This window comes from Onychomys torridus, chromosome 4 (assembly GCF_903995425.1).
Source record: "Onychomys torridus chromosome 4, mOncTor1.1, whole genome shotgun sequence".
NCBI classification, from domain to species: domain Eukaryota; kingdom Metazoa; phylum Chordata; class Mammalia; order Rodentia; family Cricetidae; genus Onychomys; species Onychomys torridus.
Window position 1 is genome coordinate 102,965,586 of NC_050446.1, and position 19,669 is coordinate 102,985,254.

General features: G+C 41.4%; 1 protein-coding gene across 1 annotated transcript in view; it reads right to left on the bottom strand.

Moving 5' to 3' along the window:
• Nucleotides 1-19,669, bottom strand: part of Anapc1 (anaphase promoting complex subunit 1) — an 86,783-nt gene that overhangs the window by 6,476 nt on the left and 60,638 nt on the right. The window contains exons 35-46 of the mRNA XM_036184293.1: nucleotides 16,284-16,360; nucleotides 15,601-15,691; nucleotides 15,438-15,491; nucleotides 14,286-14,479; nucleotides 13,218-13,304; nucleotides 10,005-10,122; nucleotides 8,574-8,651; nucleotides 8,199-8,266; nucleotides 7,193-7,331; nucleotides 4,152-4,238; nucleotides 2,872-2,967; nucleotides 1,176-1,374 (exon numbers count right to left, since the gene is read on the bottom strand). Of these exons, the coding sequence (XP_036040186.1) occupies nucleotides 1,176-1,374; nucleotides 2,872-2,967; nucleotides 4,152-4,238; nucleotides 7,193-7,331; nucleotides 8,199-8,266; nucleotides 8,574-8,651; nucleotides 10,005-10,122; nucleotides 13,218-13,304; nucleotides 14,286-14,479; nucleotides 15,438-15,491; nucleotides 15,601-15,691; nucleotides 16,284-16,360 (1,288 nt within the window). The remainder of the gene's footprint in view (nucleotides 1-1,175; nucleotides 1,375-2,871; nucleotides 2,968-4,151; nucleotides 4,239-7,192; nucleotides 7,332-8,198; nucleotides 8,267-8,573; nucleotides 8,652-10,004; nucleotides 10,123-13,217; nucleotides 13,305-14,285; nucleotides 14,480-15,437; nucleotides 15,492-15,600; nucleotides 15,692-16,283; nucleotides 16,361-19,669) is intronic.

Sequence of the window (19,669 nt, forward strand, 5' to 3'; positions counted from 1 at the left end):
ACTGTGTGCTTCTAGTAATATAAGCTTACTGCTAGCTTCATTATTTAAACCAAATTCAGTTCAGTCTTCTGCTACAGACATAAAACATTTGAACCAAAAAGAAAATTTGAGAAAACAAATAAGAGACATAAAGATGCCTGGAAAACCGAATTCACCAACTGCCCTAAAGAGCAACAAGTCCAACCAGGTACTGTGCTAGGAATGGGCTGTCACTGCCAAAGTTTTCCACTCTAAGACGTCTGCCATCAGAGAATTTGCCAAGACTTAATGACATTCCTCCCAATAACAAAGGCCATCTACAGGTGTTGAAATACCAAACATAGTGGAAAGAAAACACTGACACCTATTATATAGCATTTTCACAAAAGATGGTGATTAAAATGCCTATCAGAAACATTTCAAAGCTACACAGAAGCATCTGGTAAATATACCAGCAGTGTTGGCACAGCTGCTTCCTTCAATCACTCCCATAAGTTGCTTTCACCGTCTGACTGTTGTCATAAACTTATTCCCAGTGTCACAGCAGGACAGCTTAAGTAAGGAAGCACAGGTACGACTAGGACTAGGGTAGGTTTGCACGTACTCAAAGCAGGCCACTGTCAGCTAATTGCTGCGAAGATTTGAGTGAAACGAAAGGAATATAAAAATCCAAGAAGTGACTGCACAAAGTCAACTTCAGGTCAACTGTATTCCCACAGTCATGATACTCAGGTGAGTCAACATCACTTCTGGAGTTATGAGTAACTTGACAGTTCCCTGCTCTCTGAAGTTAGTACTTCTGGCAGAGCCATGACCACAGAATCTCACTGACTCATTCAATAAGCCCATTCCTAAAGCAGGTAAACTTATTTTTTTTTTTTTTGCATGTGTCCCTGCAGGCCAGAAGAGGGCGCTAGATCTCATTACAGATGGTTGGGAGCCACCATGTGGGTGCTGGGATCCACATTGAACTCAGGGCCTCTGGAAGAGCAGTCAGTGTTTTTAACCTCTGAGCCATCTCTCCAGCCCAGTAAACATATTTTTTAAAGACATAACCAGACTTTAACTCATCAAAATAGAAACAATCAAGCCATAGATTGTGCCCAGGTTTACCCTGTTTGCCAATGGGACCTGTTAGAATAGAAGAGTCTCAGTTGAGTGAATCCTAAAAGCACAAGTTCATGGTGCCACCATACCTTGCAGCCACTGGTCCAGGGAGGCATCAATAGTGCACTTCACCACAGGCAGGAACTCAGAGTTCATAAAGAGCCCTCGCTTAGGATGGTTCTGCTGCCTCTCCTGGTGGCTTCGTGAACTGAAAAACTCTAATATCAATTTTATCTGCCAAAGATCAGATGTGTCTGACATGTCTCTCTTTTTAAGACTTCTTATAGCCTGTGAAACAGAAAGAATGGTCTGTTTAACGAAATGGTAAGATGTTCCAATCATGTCATTTCCAGTGTTGCATTCTATGGCATGCTTCAAATATGGCTGACAAGATCAGCAAGAGGCTATGGAGATCCATGGGGTGCTGAAATTCACCTGACCACACTAAGGAGCCCTCCCTGGTGTGGCTCACTTTCTTCATTAGGGCAACTTCCAAGTAAAAGGAACAAAGGTCAAGTTCATTCTTGACTCGGCAACTCTGAATAATGAAGATGCACTGGTGTATTAATCTCTGGGGAAGAGGTTGCATACAATGACAGGGATGAGAGAGGAACCCCAGTGGGGCAGGGGCTAACGACTGCTCTTAAGAACTCCCTATGAAGGTACCAAGGCTCCCACCAGAGGAGACATTCATCCATGGAGACTGTTCCAGATGGTGGAGGGGTGAGGGTTCCCAGAGTTTTTAAAAGGAAGAGAACATTTAACTAGCAACAAGAAGCACAGCCTAGCTACTGTGACAAGAAAGGCAGCAAGCAGAGCGCCAGCACAGTACCACAATCATTCTCTGCAACTGATAAGAGATGGATCCCATACAGGAGCAGTGTTCTGGGCCCTGGGTTTCTGCTAGACTGTGGAACACTACTTTACACACAGCGATTTTCATTCTTGGGGAACTCTCTCTTGCCTAAATGCTTTTCAGCTATCCAGAAGACTATTTTGACTATCAAAGATTATGTCTTTGGAATGAGACAGAATCCCAACTGCTAACCTATAAACTCTCCATATTTACTGAGCAGTTTTAAAACTACAGGTTCTGGATGCTGCCCCACCCCCCCCCCCACTCCAACTAAGCAGGTATGCAGCAGGATTGGAAGATCTATATTTGAAGACTCCCCACATACATTTTAGCCAGGTTAGAAACTACAGGCTTAGCTTACCTGCAAAACTCTGAGACTATGAGAAAGCTGTATTAATAACAACCTGATGAGGTCAATGCTTTAGGAAAGCTCTCAGGCATTATGTTCTACAGGTCCCTGTGAGGCATTTACACACTATCAAAAGAATCAAAATGAATACCATATACCTAAATCACCAATTCCTGGTTCTGAAACTTCCTGCAGACTTGGTCAAGGAGGTGGGATTTCACATCCCAGCAATCAATGGGGCACATATGGCTCAGCTACTGCTCACTGTGGCCTTCCTATGAAGCAGCTTTCCAGAAAGGAGGCAAGAGATGACCCAAGAATGCTAGAGCAAGAGAGAGAATGATCTCTTCCTCCTCCCCGAGCCCAAAGAGGACGGACATGGGCGTGGACTCCTAAGAGAAAGGTGGCCTCCAGAGAGCACTCCAACTAGCACCAGTGCAGCAGCATAGAGCGGCCAACTGGGAGTGCTCCCCTGATAAGCCGTCTACAAACCAACAGGAAACTGAAAACTCGGTACATAGGGACTCCCCACACTGACAAGTAGGGCATGTGAAACACACAATCAATTTTGGAACCATACCTGATCCATTGCTATATAGGCAGGCAACATCTCTGGGGTCTCCTGAGTAACACACTCATAGAGTATTGAAGAAAAGAGGTCCAGAATCTCCTGTTTCTGTGGAAAAAACAAACCCTTATAGCACATCAAAGCATGTTCCAAAATCAACTCAAGAAACAACTGTGTAACGGTTGGTCACAATGCCTGTCCTGAAGCTCCATGGCAAAGAGTAGAAGACGGCTACCTCTATAAGAAGGCACAGTCCGTGCAATGTCACACCTGCAATCAAAACCCAGAAAAGGATGGGCAAGTGGCAGCACATGATCTGACCACGGTCAATCTAGAGTTACGGAAAAACTACACAGGCTGTGAGAACACCAGAGATGAGCCTTCAGTCTGCTGGCAAGAGTGGGGTACAGAAAGGCAGCACGGACCAACCAAGATGCAGAGATACACAGCACCAGGTGAGGAAAGAGTTCTCAGACCCAAATCAGCAGCAGGGGCTGGGAGAGAGGAAGGCGTGCTGGGGGCAAGGCAGGCACAGCTTTATCAGAGCTGCCTCTCCGGCCTTGAACGCACCCCTCATCCTCCTAGCTGTGTGACCTGGGTGTGTGATGGCTCCAGTGGCAGTCTCATCTGTACACCCAATGATGACACACCTGGGCCCTGGGTTAGCACTCTGAGAGAGGTGTGGAAAGTCCTCAGAACGGTGTGCACTGCGCAGGGACAATGCAGCAAACGAGAGGGAAAGTTACTGCATCTAACCATCCTTCTTTAGAAGGAAGAAGCCACATCTGAGAGCAGCTGGGAGTTTCCAAGACCACAAACACTTTGAGAACAGGCTTCCACCCTGAATCATCCCATTGCTTCCTACACACTCTTCCCTTTCTAAATAATTTGCTGAACGAAGTTCACTAGACACGTTTGAAATTCTGAAGAGAATAGCTGTGTGACAAACAGCAAGAAAAGTTAATATACAAAGGAGACAAAACCACTGAACGTTTACAAAACCAAGAAAGGTGCTAAACACTGAGAACAAATTCTTTCAAGTATGGACACAAGAAACATCACCCATCAAAGCTAATACCTTAGCTTTGTAACCTTTTTCTCCTATTAGGGTAGAAAGCTACTAAATTAATTGTTTTTGTGACAATCTATATTTTCCAAGCAAAAACATCTAACAATGTGAAGGATGCCATCAGTCTCAAAGGTAGATATGAATATTGCAGGTGACTTTGGTTGTCTATTGATGGAACTAATAAAGTCTTGTCCTGAGGCCCAGCAAACCATATAATACTTACTTGACCCATGTTCATAGTCGGTTTGCAGAAATATTCAGCAAATGACAGAAGTGCTGGGTCAGAAGTGAAGGATGAAATTGTTTCTGGCTAAAAAAGAAAAACAAGCCACACTTTAAGTGAGCTAGCCAACTATCACCTCTTTTTCTACTCATCATGTAAGGCCTAAGATCTCTAGCCCCTCTTTACACACACTGCACCAAAAGACAAAACGAGCTAGAGCTCTGTTCTACCCTCTTCTGTCAGGAAACAGCTAGAAGCTTTTGCATAAGTTAATACGAAGTGTGGATCTACCTGTGGGGGCCGCCTCCATCTTTTCCCCAGGGTACTCTGAGGAGTGAGGGGGAAGAGATTTAGAGGGGAGAGAGACAGAAAGAAAACATAGGATCCTCAGGAGGGCCTAAATCCTAATCCACCAGCCCCTTCTGTCTCTCCTAAAGGGCTTTTTAAAGGAATGCCAAGGGGTGGAACAAAGGACTTCCCCTAGCACAGCCAAGTGCAGACCCTTCCAAACACCTAGTAACCATGCTCGCATGCACGCACAAGGTCAATCCATCCCCTTTTGCAGCCCTGCTGGGTAAAGCAAGCTCAGATCTCACTAGGAAACATCTGTGGGCTCCCATATCTTCTTTCTTATAAGCCACCCACTTTTAAAAGGCTTTCTTCCCTATGTCTAACTAAAAAGCCTGCTTATAAGTATAAGTACTTAGGGGCTCACAGAGACTGAACCAACAACCAGGGAGCCTGCATGGGACTGACCTAGGCTCTCTGCATATATGTTATAGTTGTGTGGCTTGGTCCTCTTGTGGGACTTCTAACAGTGGGAGCAGGGGCTGTCTCTGACTCTTTTGCTGGCTTTTGGGAACCCATTCCTCATACTTGGTTGCCTTGTCCAGACTTAATATGAGAAGAGGTCGTTAGTCTTACTGCAACTTGATATGCCATGTTTTGTTGATATCCATGGGAGGCCTGCCCTTTCCTGAACAGAAAGGGAAAAGTGGATTGGGAGAATGAGGGCAGAGGGGTGATGGGGGAAGGGACTAGTAGGGGAGGAGGGAGAGGAAACTGTGTCTGGGATGTAAAACATTTTTTTTTAAGTACAAGTACTATGGAAGAGTAAGGAAAGAGGAGTCTCACTCAAGTAGGCCACCTCTAAAAGTCAATCACTACGATCCTTCACATATGAGGTCCTTAGAGGAACTAGAACCACACAGAAAAAGGGCACATCGGGCTGCTGCCTGGGCTAGAGAAGAGTTAGTATTACTAGGGATAGCTTAGGTCTGCAAGTTGTAATTGTTCTAGAGATGGCTACAGGTCAACACTCTATTATCATTCAAAAACATTTCACATCTAAAAACAGCTCAGGCACTAATTCATGTTTTGTGTATTTTACCACAATTAGAAAATTAGTAGGAAAAAAACCTCAGTATACAACTGAATGTTCAAGACTGAAAATGGAGTATTTCCAATTTAGATTCCTATTTTACTTCTAAACTCCTAGCAGGCAGGACACTGAGCTAACTTTTAATTTGTATATACTTTCAATAGTAAAAGCTAAGTTGTAATTTATCTATTTTCCCTATAAATTGGACTCACTTTTCATATAGGCTCTAATTAAAAAAAAAAAAAAAAGAAAGAAATAGTGCTAACTTAAGCTTAAAACAAAAATAAACAAACTGAAAACCTTCTAATTATTCCAGAGATAATCTTTTGATTGCTGCCAAGAACAGCACACTGACTCAAAGCTGGAGATTTCAGAGCTTTACAACCTGTTACTATGAGAAAGGCTCAAGGTCAACTGACTGATCTCAGATCAAATGTAAGCTGAATTATAATAATCTGTTAGCTCCTTCCTCAGGGGTAAAGAGCTAAGTTCTGTGCCTGCTCCTTGGCTGCTGAGAGGACACATCCTTGCTATGTGGGTCCCAAGTACTTTGAGGATCCTCAGCAAACATCTGCCCACAAAACTCTTAAAAACTAAGATTAGGGGTTGAGGATTTAGCTCACTGGTAGAGCGCTTGCCTAGCAAGTGCAAGGCCCTGGGTTCAATCCTCAGCTACGGAAAAAACAAAACAACAACAAAAAAAAACACTAAGATTAATTTCCCAAGTTTAATGTTAGAATACAGAACACATTTCTAATGATGGAAATGAATTCTAGAACATAGAATATATACTGACCCCTCCACAGTAATGAATTTTAACTCATACTTTTAACTATTTCTTCATTTTAAACACTACTGCGCTGGTAGCTGAGTACTATGAATAAATTAAAAATGAAGACTCAAGCTGTATCATTTCATTTTCATCAAGATTAAAGATGACAAATGATGGTTTAAAAATGGATCTTCCCCCCAAGGAATATAGCCAAACATGGCGGCATATGCCCATAATCTCAGCACTCAGGAGTCTAGGACAAGGGAATCACAATGTGAGGCCAAGGCTGCTGTTATACCTAGTGGTAGAACATGTATAAAGCCCTGGTTCAGTGTCTAGAGATCAAGAGTAAAGGTGAGCCAGGGAAAGGAAGTGCTGCCAACCTGGTCAACATACTGAAACACTGCCAAAGGGGGGGGGGGGGAGAAAAAAGTGCTAACTTGCAAAATTCTTCCTCTATTTGAGGAAGTAGTAAGTAAAATAATTAAACCAAATACTGCTTGTAGTATGGAGGTCCATCATAGGTGGCCCTAAATACAAGTCTTACACAGAATATTAGCAGGATGTCCCATTTTATTACGGCTGTCACAAAAGAAAGCAGTGGAAACCATGGCCAATCAATTAGGTTTTTGTTTTTTTGGTTTTTTTGTTTGTTGGTTTGTTTGTTTGTTTGTTTGTTTGGTTGGTTGGTTGGTTGGTTTTTTGAGACAGGTTTCTCTGTGTAGCTTTGCACCTTTCCTGGAACTCACACTGTAGACCAGGCTGGCCTCAAACTCACAGAGATCCACCTGCCTCTGCCTCCCGAGTGCTGGGATTAAAGGCATGCGACCATCACCTGGCCAATTAGGTTTTACAATCTGCAGCAATAAAAGAAGACAGTTGCACTACCTTGAAAGACCGGGCTTCCGAGTTCCTGTTAGAAACAGTCTGCGCCAACAAACTCTGCCACCCCATTGGATCTTCTTTGTAGGACAGCTGGCCTGCCCTGAGCTTTACATATAAAACTCCATCCTTAGAAAGAATGGACCTAAAAGAAAACAAAACAAAAACAGAAAGATGACTTTACAGGAGGTTGACTGGTAGGTCTCTGCTGAAATCAGTGCTTTCCAGAGCCACTTTTAGTGGGGAGGAAGTCTGCTCCACTCTCTGGGAGGATCATTTACTAAACAAAATGAATGAGTGCACATAAGTGAGGATGCATCTTCACTCTGCTGTGGTCCTGAGATTCATGGGATTTTACCTGCTCAACATTGAGCTTCTCAGGGATCTCACCTCAAACTGCTGGTTCCTACGTCCCTAGAAATATGCCTGAGACACTGCAAATACTAAATAGTCTAAGACAGAATAAACAGAAATTAGTTACTAAAGAATAAGATGATACAATTCCAACTATGAAATTTTTACATGCTTGTCAACTCTTTATGAATTTAAATAAATTACACACTTCCCAAGGTATAAATTAAAATGCTCAAGTAATTACTTGCACATAACTTATTCCACCTGAAAGCAGTCTACCACAACCTTATGTTAGTGTAACAAGACAACAGTAAGAGAACAGAAGATGTCTGACAAGCATCAGCAGTTATAAAAAGTCCCCTTTAAACCAAATCCTACTGCACCCACAGAAAACCCTGTTAATGTCTAAAGCTAAGTCAGTTCTAGTTTCTCAATGAACACATGTGAACATCACAGTTTGACTTTCAAATTACAACTTTTACATTCTAAAATAAATCCTGCTTCAAAGACATAGACTGCACTGTTCAACATGCTTTATATGTGCTTGGATGCGATCAAAGAATGGCAAACAAGTCTCAGACACTTCTCTCGAGTCTCACCTCCCTGCAGATGCCTATGCACTGCCAGAAAGGCAAGAGTACGAATTCAGCATACTTACTTCAAGTGCTGTTCTCCCTTGCTTAAATCTATGAGCAGTTCCCAATACCTTGGCCCTTTAACTTTCATCTGCAGGGAAAATGTAAACACAGTCACTCAAAGCTGGCAAACTTAGAGGAAATAGTGACTTGGCTCCAATGAGCCACCGATAGGTTACTAAGATCCAAATGCTTGCAAAACAGGCATTTGAATCGTGTTCTGAAAGGACATGGACTATTAGTAAAGACCACTAAGACAACACCTCTATCCTTCCTATATATTCCTCCTGCTGTTGCCTTTCCTGTTTTCTGAAGTGGGGAGGGGAGGGGACTTTACTGCTATGCATTTCTGCTTCAATTTACCCCCTAGATAGACCACCCAAGTCCTGCCAACTTACCTGCTTTAACAGATGCAGTTCTGGAAGAAGGGTTGGAGCCATCAGTTCTTCTTTGGTCTGTTCATACCACTGAGTGCCCTTTACAAAAGTAAATCACAACCAGCGTTGGCCAAATGGTCCCTCTGTGCCTTCCCTTTGCTCATGGTCTGCACATTACTATGGAACAGCACAACCTCTCTGTGGTGGTTTGAACAAAAATGGCCCCCAGAGGGAGTGGCACTACTAGGAGGTGTGGCCTTGTTGGAGAAAGTGTGTCACGGTGGGGGTGGACTTTGAAAGTCTCCTTTGCTTAAGCTACACTAGTGTGGTAAACAGTTCACTTCCTGTTGCCTACAGATCAAGACGAACTCTCAGCTCCTTCTCCAGCACCATGTCTGCCTCACTGCTGCCATGTCCTGCCATGACAATGGACCAAACCTATGAAACTGCATGGCATCCCAATGAAATGTTTTCCTTGGTAACATTGCGGTGGTCATGGTGTCACTCCACAGCAATAGGAACCCTAAGACTCCCTCTGATAGTCTTTTTGCTTGGCAGCGCTAAACTAAGCCCACAGTCTGGTGCATGCCACGCAAGCATTCTAGGGCTGATCTACAACTACAGCCTTAATACTCAAATCTCAAAAGACTCAAGCCTAAATTCTATTACAGAGCATTTATTACCATCACCATCTTGGAGGATTGCCCTTCACTGGGCAGCTTCAACAGCATGGGTTTATACACATGTTGAGAACAAGCTCCATTTCTCAGACTAGTTTCTACTGTGACAAGTGCTCCAAACTCTTCAGCAGGATAAGAGCACTCTACCATACCACATACCCCTTCAATTATCACACTGCTATCACTGCATCCATGCCTAGCCATTCATTTCTTTCAGGAATATGACATCATCACCTCACTTTCACATCTCAAAGTGTAGCACATTTTGACAAACAGAGTAATGATTTGGTACCTACTACGTGATTTGTAATCTAAGTATGCATGCCAATGAAAGATTGCTCAAATATACAATTTAGGGATTTCAAATATTCAGCAAAACCACACCTTAAGAATCATTCTAGGGCTGGAGAGATGGCTCAGCCGTTAAAGGCTAGGCTCACAACCAAAAAATATAAGAATCATTCTAACCCAACTGACTTTGCAGAACAATTTAATAAGCCACAGTCAGTTACCAGGAACATTTCCCAGTAATGAGCTGTAAAGACAAAGGGACAGCTGATGACGCCAAAAATCACCCCAGTGTGTGAGCCAGCCTATGTGTCCCAGCAGTGAGCAGCAAATTGGGAGGCTTCGTTGTTTGGGGGTTTTTGTTTGTTTGTTTGTTTGTTTTTGTTGTTGTTGTTGTTTTTATGACTGTTCAACTTAGCATCATCACCTTCTGCTATAATGCTCTGAAAATAATCTGGCCTACACAGATGACAGGAAGAGTTACCTTGTAAGTAACTTCTATGAGGGCATAGCAGGGTGTGTTTGTATCCACATCCACAGGTACCAGGAGCCTTGGTTCTGCAGCTAGCACATAGAGGTGCCGAAGGGCCTGGAGATGATACCTGTGCACAGAAAACACAGAGAAGTGGCAAGACCAGGAGACTGACAATCACTGTTGCTGACAGGCTACAAGAAGCTGGGGTGATAAATACCTTCCTATAAAGAATCTGAAATGAAGATGAAAAATTCAACTAAAAAGTACAGAGAAATTCTAGTTTAAAAATTTTTGATTACATTTAGTGTGTGTATGCACATATGTATGCAGAGGTCAGAGGACAACTTCAAGAATTAGTTCTCTCCTTTCATCATGTGGGTATAGAGGATTAAACTCAGGCCATCAGGCTTGGTGACAAGCACTTTTATCTACTGAGCCATCTTGCAGGCCCCAAAGGATACAGAGAAAATCTAAGAAACTACTTATGTAATATCTGGTCCAAGAATTCTTTGCTGAGTTCACAGGTCAAAAGTTTAATGAAAGAATTGCCAGGCGGTGGTGGCGCACACCTTTAATCCCAGCACTCGGGAGGCAGAGCCAGGTGGATCTCTGTGAGTTTGAGGCCAGCCTGGTCTACAGAGTGAGTTCCAGGAAATGTGCAAAGCTACACAGAGAAACCCTGTCTCAAAAAAAAAACAATAAAAAAAAAAAAAAAGAGGAAAGTATTTATTAACAGCAGCCTGAACACTATTTAAAACAACAGTTCCATTCAACTATTCACGGCTGCTCTACACAAGACATCTTTCATCACCTTTCTCAGAAATATGCTGCAGTTGTTTTCTTTGGGGTTGAAAGGTAAGAAAGGACACCAGTCAGTTCCCCTCAGGGAGCAAAGCTCTCTATGTATACATCCTTGCATACAATCACACACACCACTGAAATACATAGTAAGACAGTGATGGGTGAGAGTGGCAATGTGTTTGTAGGTCTGCTTTTGAATCCTTACATTAAAAATTTTAATGTTACAATTTGTATTTTAAATGTAAACAAAATGCTTAATTTTTAGGAACCATTAAAGAGTAATGAAGTGAGATTATAATAAAGAAAAAAGATAGAGCAGGGCTGAAGAGATGACTCAGTGGGGTGGATCCCAGAACATAATCCTGGTGCAGAGGCATATAGCTGTAACTTCCCGGTGCTAGGAAACTGAAGACAAATGGATCCTGGGACTCTAGGGGCTTGGTGGCCAGCCAGTTAAGCTCTAAATTCAGTAGGAACCCTATCTCAAAAAGTAAAATGGAGAGTGACAGATGAAAATAATACCCAATGTCAATCTCTGGCCTCCACGAACTCATGTAGGACACACACAAAAACTAGATATTAAAAAAACAAACAAAAACCAACAACAACAGCCTCCCCTCTTCTCACTCAAATCTATTCACTACTGTAAGTGTATCAAACATAAAACTGAAAAGGGGGAAAAAATCCTAACGATTAGTTATATTTAAAAATGGGAGGGCAGTATTAGATATTGAATCCTGGGCCTTCTACATGCTAAGCAAGCACCCTGCCACTATGCTACACCCCCAGACTTACATAAAGTTTCTTGACTTTATTATCAAATTGCCTTAAGATAGGTGAGGTAGGGCTGGAGAGATGGCTCAGTGGTTAAGAGCACTGACTGCTCTTCCAGAGGTCCTGAGTTCAATTCCCAGCAACCACACGGTGGCTCACAACCATCTGTAATGAGATCTGGTGCCCCCTTCTGGCCTGCAGTCATACATGCTGTATACATAATAAATAAATAAATCTTAAAAAAAAAAAAAAGAAAAAGATAGGTGTGGAGGTGCACGCCTATAATCCCAAAATGCAGGAAGTTGAAGAAGATCACAAGTTCAAAGTCAGCCAGGGTCATATAGCTAGTTCCATGCAAACTCTGAATATACAGTAAGACCTTGTCTCAAAAGAGAGGGAGGGAGGGAGGGAGGGAGGGAGGGAGGGAGCAAATTCAACTAATCACATGACTGGCCTTCCACTGTGATGACCTGGTAACTGAATTTAACAAGTCACCATTTTAAATGACATGATGGAGGCCACATGTCAGAGCTGTATGTCGTAAGTTAACAAGGTTCTTACGCTCCACCTAGAGTTTGGATCTCAGATCAGGCTACTTTTGCAAAGCAGCCTTTTCCTGTCATTGGTTATATTGGACACTGTAGACGGAAGTGACGACTGAAGTGATTTCAAGGGCTCGTGACCCTGCACTACTACACAAAGAACGCTGTTGACTCTTCTTTGGGCAGACAACAGAAGGTGCCATCGATTACGTACAGTGCCAACCGCCTGTAATGCCATTTATCCGTTTGTTTGTTTGTTTGTTCGTTCGTTCATTCAAGATCTATTTATTTATTTAAGGTTGATCTGTTTATTATGTACACAGTGTTCTGCCTGCATATATGCCTGCACACCAGAACTCATCATAGATGGTTGTGAGCCACCATGTGCTTGCTAGGGATTGAACTCAGAGCCTCTGGAAGAGCTACTGGTGCTCTTAAGCTCTGAGCCATCTCTCCAGCCCTACAATATCATTTATAAGGAACTGTTTTCTTTCCCAATGCACAAAAGAGGTCCCTTATCCTGAACACGTTCTTGGAGAAGAACAGTTAGTCATTCTTTGTGCTTTACAAGCTCTCTAAATGCTCTGTACTGCTTGCTTTATGACTTCTGGAGCTACTGCTTCCTGTCACTTCTCAATTGATTCATTTTTTTATAGGTCTCTATTTTTGTCTCTTTGATGTCATTTACACAAAACTTCTCAGCTATTGTGTTAAAGAAGGAATTCACATTGCCACTAAATCAGATGAAGTTTTTTCTTGGAATTAAATAATCTTAAATACACATATAAGTAAATATATATTATATATTTATGTTATATAAATACACATATATTTTACTTCCCTTGGCTACTAAAGTATGGCAAATTTGTACCTAGAGAAAACTCTATCTGGCCTACATACAGGTTCACAACAATTTCACAGATGTGAGAATGATCGGGCATCAGATGTCCAGAATTTTCTTCTACTTTAGTACTTTGAAAGAGATGCTTAAAAGATTTAGCCAGGAAGGTAAGTTCAAAAACAAAGCAACTGTCCATGAAAGTAAAGCAAACTGATTCCCCTTGGAGCACTCAGGAAACAGTGCTAAGCAATGCAGAGGACTCACCGGTTATCAGTGCTGTGGGCTGGGAAATGTGGGTAAAGAGCACAGAGAAGAGCAGCAATGGACGAGTTGGAGGTGCTCAAAGAGTACCTGCAGAGCAAATTCAGCGGGGAGACATTAATTTCCCTGCTCTCGTCTACAAGGCATTCTTGAATCAGAAAAGTGGGGTTCTGTAACAAGGTATACTAGTAAGGTGCCATGATAAACAAAGTGTATCATCCTTGGTGTGAACACATCTCCTTACAATTAATCCCTGCATCATTTCCAGAATGAACATTATTCAAAACAAAAAGCAACATTCTACAAATGTTAACATTCAACCTAGGGATTAATAAGCAAGGTTTATCCTATAACAGCAGAGTAAAGACAATGAAGTACTTTATCATTTTGATAAATCAAAATTCAAAGATGAATATTCAGATATTAACACTAGAAACCTGGGGATTAAACATATAAGTGCAGGCTGTTATAAGTATAAATCTTCCAGAAAACATATGATGGTATAAAAATAGGGTAACAGTTAACATTCCTTCACTCTTCTTGTTGGCTCTAGTTTATTGCTATTGCAATAACTCAAAGGTCGGGCCTGTACAAGACAGGGAAGTCCTTTATGCCTGAGCTATGGCCCTAGCCTTTAAGAATTCATAATTCCTGACTATTAAAAAGAAGCAAGTATCACAAACATATAAAGAAAATGCACCTCTTCCCCATAATCTCTAACTTTTAAATCTCTATTTTTTTATCTTCTAGAGAGGTGAGAATAAGCCCACATAACTCAGAAATTAGAGCAGCTGGCTAAGGTCACAGACATCAGATAAATAAGGGAAGTAACAGGTGAAAGAAAGGATGGCAAGCTCTCTGCAACTGGAGTAGAGTCAATGCAGTTCTAATTAATGTTTTATCAGGTTATTTACTATGGAAAATGGCAAATTCCAACATTTATATGAAAAAGGCCAACAACAGAAAAATTTATTATTAAAACAAACAACAAAAAAAACCAGATCACTTTTACAGATCTCTCTTATGAACTCTTTTTATTAAGGAACAAACAAAACAAAACATATTCATTACCTTCCTCCTCCCAAAAAGAGAAGGCCCAGGGCCATGTGGTGGGCCAAGTGGAAACCATAGTTCATCTCTCCACCCGTCTTCATGTGCAGGAAGCGACAGAGCTGCAACACCTTCAGGTTCCCAGAGCCAGCCATCACCATGGCAAGAGACAGGAGCACCACACTCAGGCAGGTTTCCAGGTTGTAGGGCCCCGTCTGGTGACACAAAAAACGTGACTCTATGTTAGCTGTAATTATGTTTCTTAATTACCAAAATATCTGACACTGGATGATTACAAATGTTTGTAACTTTAAAACTGAATCTATAAAAATAATACTCTGGTTATGAAATACAAATGCAATGTAGAGTATAAAAATCTAGCATCATAAAGTAAGTAACAATGCTCTGACCACCCAGAACTGACGTTACCCCTATGGACATCACTCTCTCGGAAAGTCTCCCCACACATGCGTATATAATTACAGACAAAATCTAGCATCATAAAATAAATAACAATGCTCTGACCACCCAGGACTGACATTATCCCTATGGACATCATTCTCTCAGAAAGTCTCCCACACATGTGTATATAATTATAGACAAAATCAGACAGCAGTACAGGTTAACTTTCCTACACATCATGATTCTGCTACATCCAATGTATAAGAGCATGAGAATATTCCATAACTTAGTGAAATATTTCAAGAATCTCTGGTATTTCTAATTTTCTCACATTATAAAAATGACTGCATAGGACTGTGTTGTTAACCAGGAAATAAAATCTTGTAGTCTCCTTGTTATCAGAAAAATAATGTCTTGAGAGCAACTGTATCCTCCCTAGATTTTTTTTTCATAAAGGAAACTTTTGGTATTCAGTGACATGACAAAATATGAAGTATGATGATCTACAAATACTATCCCTCTCTTACTTATTCTCTTGTCACAGAATTAGAAACACATGCATCCTCCCAGGCTAATCACAGTCTCAAAGGTAACCATATTCTCACCTAATTTATTATCTTAAAACCAAAACATAAAGATGAGTAGTGCTTCAAATCTTTTCAATTCAAATAGCAAAGGTATCTGATAACCCATGAGTTTCTGGCTGACCTATGAATTTTCTTTGTTTACTTTATTCCCAAATAGGGGTAAGGAAAAAAAAAATAGACTTACTACAGAAGCATTGGGTGCAGATAAATAATTCATAAAATCTTTTGCAAATTTATGCTGGGGAAAAAAAAAGAAAAATCCAAAGTTAAAAGTGGCATCTTTAGGCTTTACTCGCAAACCAGAAGGAACACTCAGACACAGCAGCATGAGCCAAACTAGTTCTCACCAAACAGTTAAATGCCGATAAGTTTTCTGAGCCAGCAAATCGAAAACCCAGAGACAAGCAGGCTCCTGCAATGATGTACACGTGTGCTTGCCTGAAAACAGATTACAGGAAACATGTTGTTACTGTCCTGTTAAAATCCATTATTACCCATCCTCTTGGAATAAAAATAATAAATATTCATCTTCTCCAAACCAACTTTTAGCCATCTGAGAATGCTGAAGAAAGCCCCTAACCAATCAGCAGACTTCTATGGATTTTTGCAGATTATGTGACCCTTACTGACATAACATTCTTTCATATACTACAAAGGGCAATTTAAAATTCTCCTCCCACCCCTTCATGGAAAGAATGAAAAAGGAGAAAATACAACTAAATTTCCATTTTTTTTTCTTTTTTTGGAGACAGGCTCTCATGTGTCCAAGGGTAGCCTTGAACTCACTTACACAGTTAAGGATGCCTGATGTCCTGTCTCTACCTCCTGAGCTTTATTTACACTTACACACACACACACACACACACACACACACACACACACACACACGCAATCTGTGAATGTCATATAAATAATGGTTACAAACATGAGGGATTCAGAATTACTCATATCAGGAGACAGATGGTTCTCCTATGTAAGTAAATTGATCTGACAGGTCCTAACATAGTTAATAATGTATTACATTACTTACGACAAGGTTTCCAAATTCAAGTCCTCTGAGCAAGGCAATTCAATTTCACTCAGAGAGATACTATTTTCTCTTATAATCTGTCAAGACAGAAAGCAAGAATGTCTGAACACCACTGTTCTAGTTGCAAATATGTTATGAACTAGCTGTCATGGCTCTATCTACAGAAAATAAAATCCAAAGTGAGTGATTTATATATACAGGGACAACCTGATTGTAACAGTCATATATACTAGAACTCATCTATAACTTCATATAGGAACAGGTTGTTTCATTTTGATAGTAGGCATGTCTAAGTTCATTTGAATTACTTTGTAAAATTATTCATGTATTTCTTTAATTTATTGTGTGTGGGCACATACAAATGTGCCATGGGCCGGGCGGTGGTGGCGCACGCGTGTAATCCAGCACTCGGGAGGCAGAGACAGGTGGATCTCTGTGAGTTCGAGGACAGCCTCCAAAGCTACAGAGAAACCCTGTCTGGGGGCGGGGGTGTGTGCCGTGGTACATGTATAAAGGTCAGAGAACTTCTTGTAACCACAATTCTCTCCTAACATGCAGAGATTCCTAGGATCAAACTCAGGTCACCAGGCTGGGCAGCAAGAGCCTTTACCGACTCACTGAGCCATGTCTCTGGGCCTCTTTGGGTCTTTAGAGAACACGTACACTGGAGCTTGGGCTTGGCTCCAAAGCCAACTCTAAAGCCACACACAAGTTGCCTGATAGCGCTGTGATTCACCTACACATGAACATGGAAGTTAATCCACTGACAACTCTTAGAATTAGCATGCTGTATACACAAGTCTTTTGTGTTACTACAGCCTTGACCACACCACCACACTTGGTCATCAACTTAAAAAGCACCACTAAGAATATAAGTTGTAAATAACTGCAATGAAAAGGCCTCTAGAATCTAGGCTTTTTTCATCATCCTATGCTCTCTAAGTTATAAAAAATAAAAACATCAAAACAGGAGAGATTCAAGAGAGGGAGAGAGATAATCACTTACAAGCAGGTAAAGGTGTACAGGAAATACAAAAACACTACCAAACCTCAGGTGGAGTGTGGGGTGTGCCTGTTGAGCCCAGCACTCAGGAGGCAAAAACAGGAGGATTCCAAGTATGAGGTCAACCAGGTCCTAACAACCCTTGTTTCTGGGCTGCTCTCACCCTTCCTATCTGGGTGACTCTGCCCAATGCCCACATAACACTAAACTTCAGCAACTGTGCATTACTTATTGCAAATCTGTTCAGGAGCCTGATCCATGACAGCCGGAAGCTGAAGCTGCCCAGGTGGCCAACAAGACAACAGAAAAGAAACTGGCATGATCGCATGACAGAAAACCTAAAGGATGGACTATTAACACACTCAGTAGTATGACACAGTGATTTATACATACTATATAAATACTATTAACACACTCAGTAGTATCACACACTGATTTATATATACTATATAAATACTATTAACACACTCAGTAGTATCACACACTGATATATATACTATAATATCAGTAGTATCCATGTTGGGTGGAAGGCTCGCACAAAAGATATGCACTGTAGGTAACTTCATTAAAGGAAATTCATCAGTAAGATCAGCACACTGGGGAAAAAACAGAATGTTTGAGTATGGAAGGATGCTGTTCAGAGCAGCAGCGTACTTCACACAGGTTTGTGTCCACAGGCACACAATTAGTCACATCTTATTAAACAGTACATTTAATTGTGTTCCATGATTCAGAAATTTTAACTCAGTAGAAAAAATGAAAATAAATATTGACATCTAGTTAATGATATATATATATATAGATAGATAGATAGATAGATAGATATAGATATAGATATTGATATATTGATATATTAGGGACAAGTCCATTACTGTTTACAACTTGAAAATGTATTCAATATTCAAAAATCATGCACAAAATAATGGGATGGGTAAGCCAACAGACATGCAATTAAACAAGCTTATACAGTAAAATGTTACCTATAGAATGTATCAGTAATATGGGAGTTCATATAAAGTCCATTCACATGTTGGTTTTAGAAGTGTTCTACTCAGGGTATGGAGTGGAAACAATGCAGGACCCACACTGGCAACAGCTGGTTATAGTAATGCTTCTGAAGTCTTGTCACAAAGGAGACTACTTGCTTTTTTTTTAAATGGTTTTTTCTTTCTTTTTTTTTTTTTATGAGACAAGGTTTCTCTGTGTAGCTTTTTGCGCCTTTCCTGGATCTTGCTCCATAGACCAGGCTGGCCTCGAACTCACAAAGATCCACCTGCCTCTGCCTCCCGAGTGCTGGGATTAAACGCGTGTGCCACCACCGCCCAGCGAGACTGCTTGCTTTTAATGAATATATTCAGCTTTTTGGTAGGTATGCAATAAAAATGCAAATTTTATAACCAGAATCTTAGATAAATGTATAATTAGAAAAAAATATCAAGAGTGCTCCAGTTTAATTTTCAACAATACAGTTTCAAAGCCTCTGAGGACAAAAGGCTGAGCGAGGTCTGTGGTCAATATGCAATTTTTTGCCTCTTTTTTTTTTTTTAACTTCTTTTCATGTGCATCTGGTATGCAGCATGTACACATTAAGCCTCTATGTGCATGAATGTGAGCCTGCGCCTATGTATACATGGGTTCAGAGACCTGAGGTTGATGCCAGGGATCTCCCTTGACCATCTTCTTCTACCTTATCCATCAAGAAAAGATCTCTTAATCAAACCCAGAGGTCACCAACATGTCTAGTCCCATCTCTACCTTCTCCCACCAGGATTTACATGGGATCTGGGGACACTAACATCACATCCACCCTAGCACTTCAGAAAGCACCACCACATGAGTAGAGGACTCACAGTAAGCTTAGTGGGAAGACTCCAGCACTACCCATCCCACCACACAGTCTATACCCTCCAATCAGATAGCCTGAAGAGGTTCAGAGATAGCCTCAAGGTTCCAGCAGATCTGGGACCAAAGCTCACATGAAGAAATGTGACCACTAGCAGGGCCAGGACACCACAGCCCATGACCACCCCTGCAAAGCAGGACCTGCCTGAAGGGGCAAGAGCTGGACGTTCTAACTCTGGTCCTCTTGCTTCCAATGCAAGCACTTCAAATGTTGTGCCATCTCCATGGCCCTCAGAATACACTTTTAAAATGAAAGCTCCTCTGTCTTCAAAAGATATCCCCTAAAGTTGAGCTGAAAAGACTGCTCAGCAGTTACAAAAATGCATTATGCGCCAGGCGGTGGTGGTGGCACACACCTTTAATCCCAGCACTAGGGAGGCAGAGACAGGCGGATCTCTGTGAGTTCGAGGCCAGCCTGGTCTACAAAGTGAGTTCCAGGACAGGCTCCAAAGCTAGAGAGAAACCCTGTCTCGAAAAAACA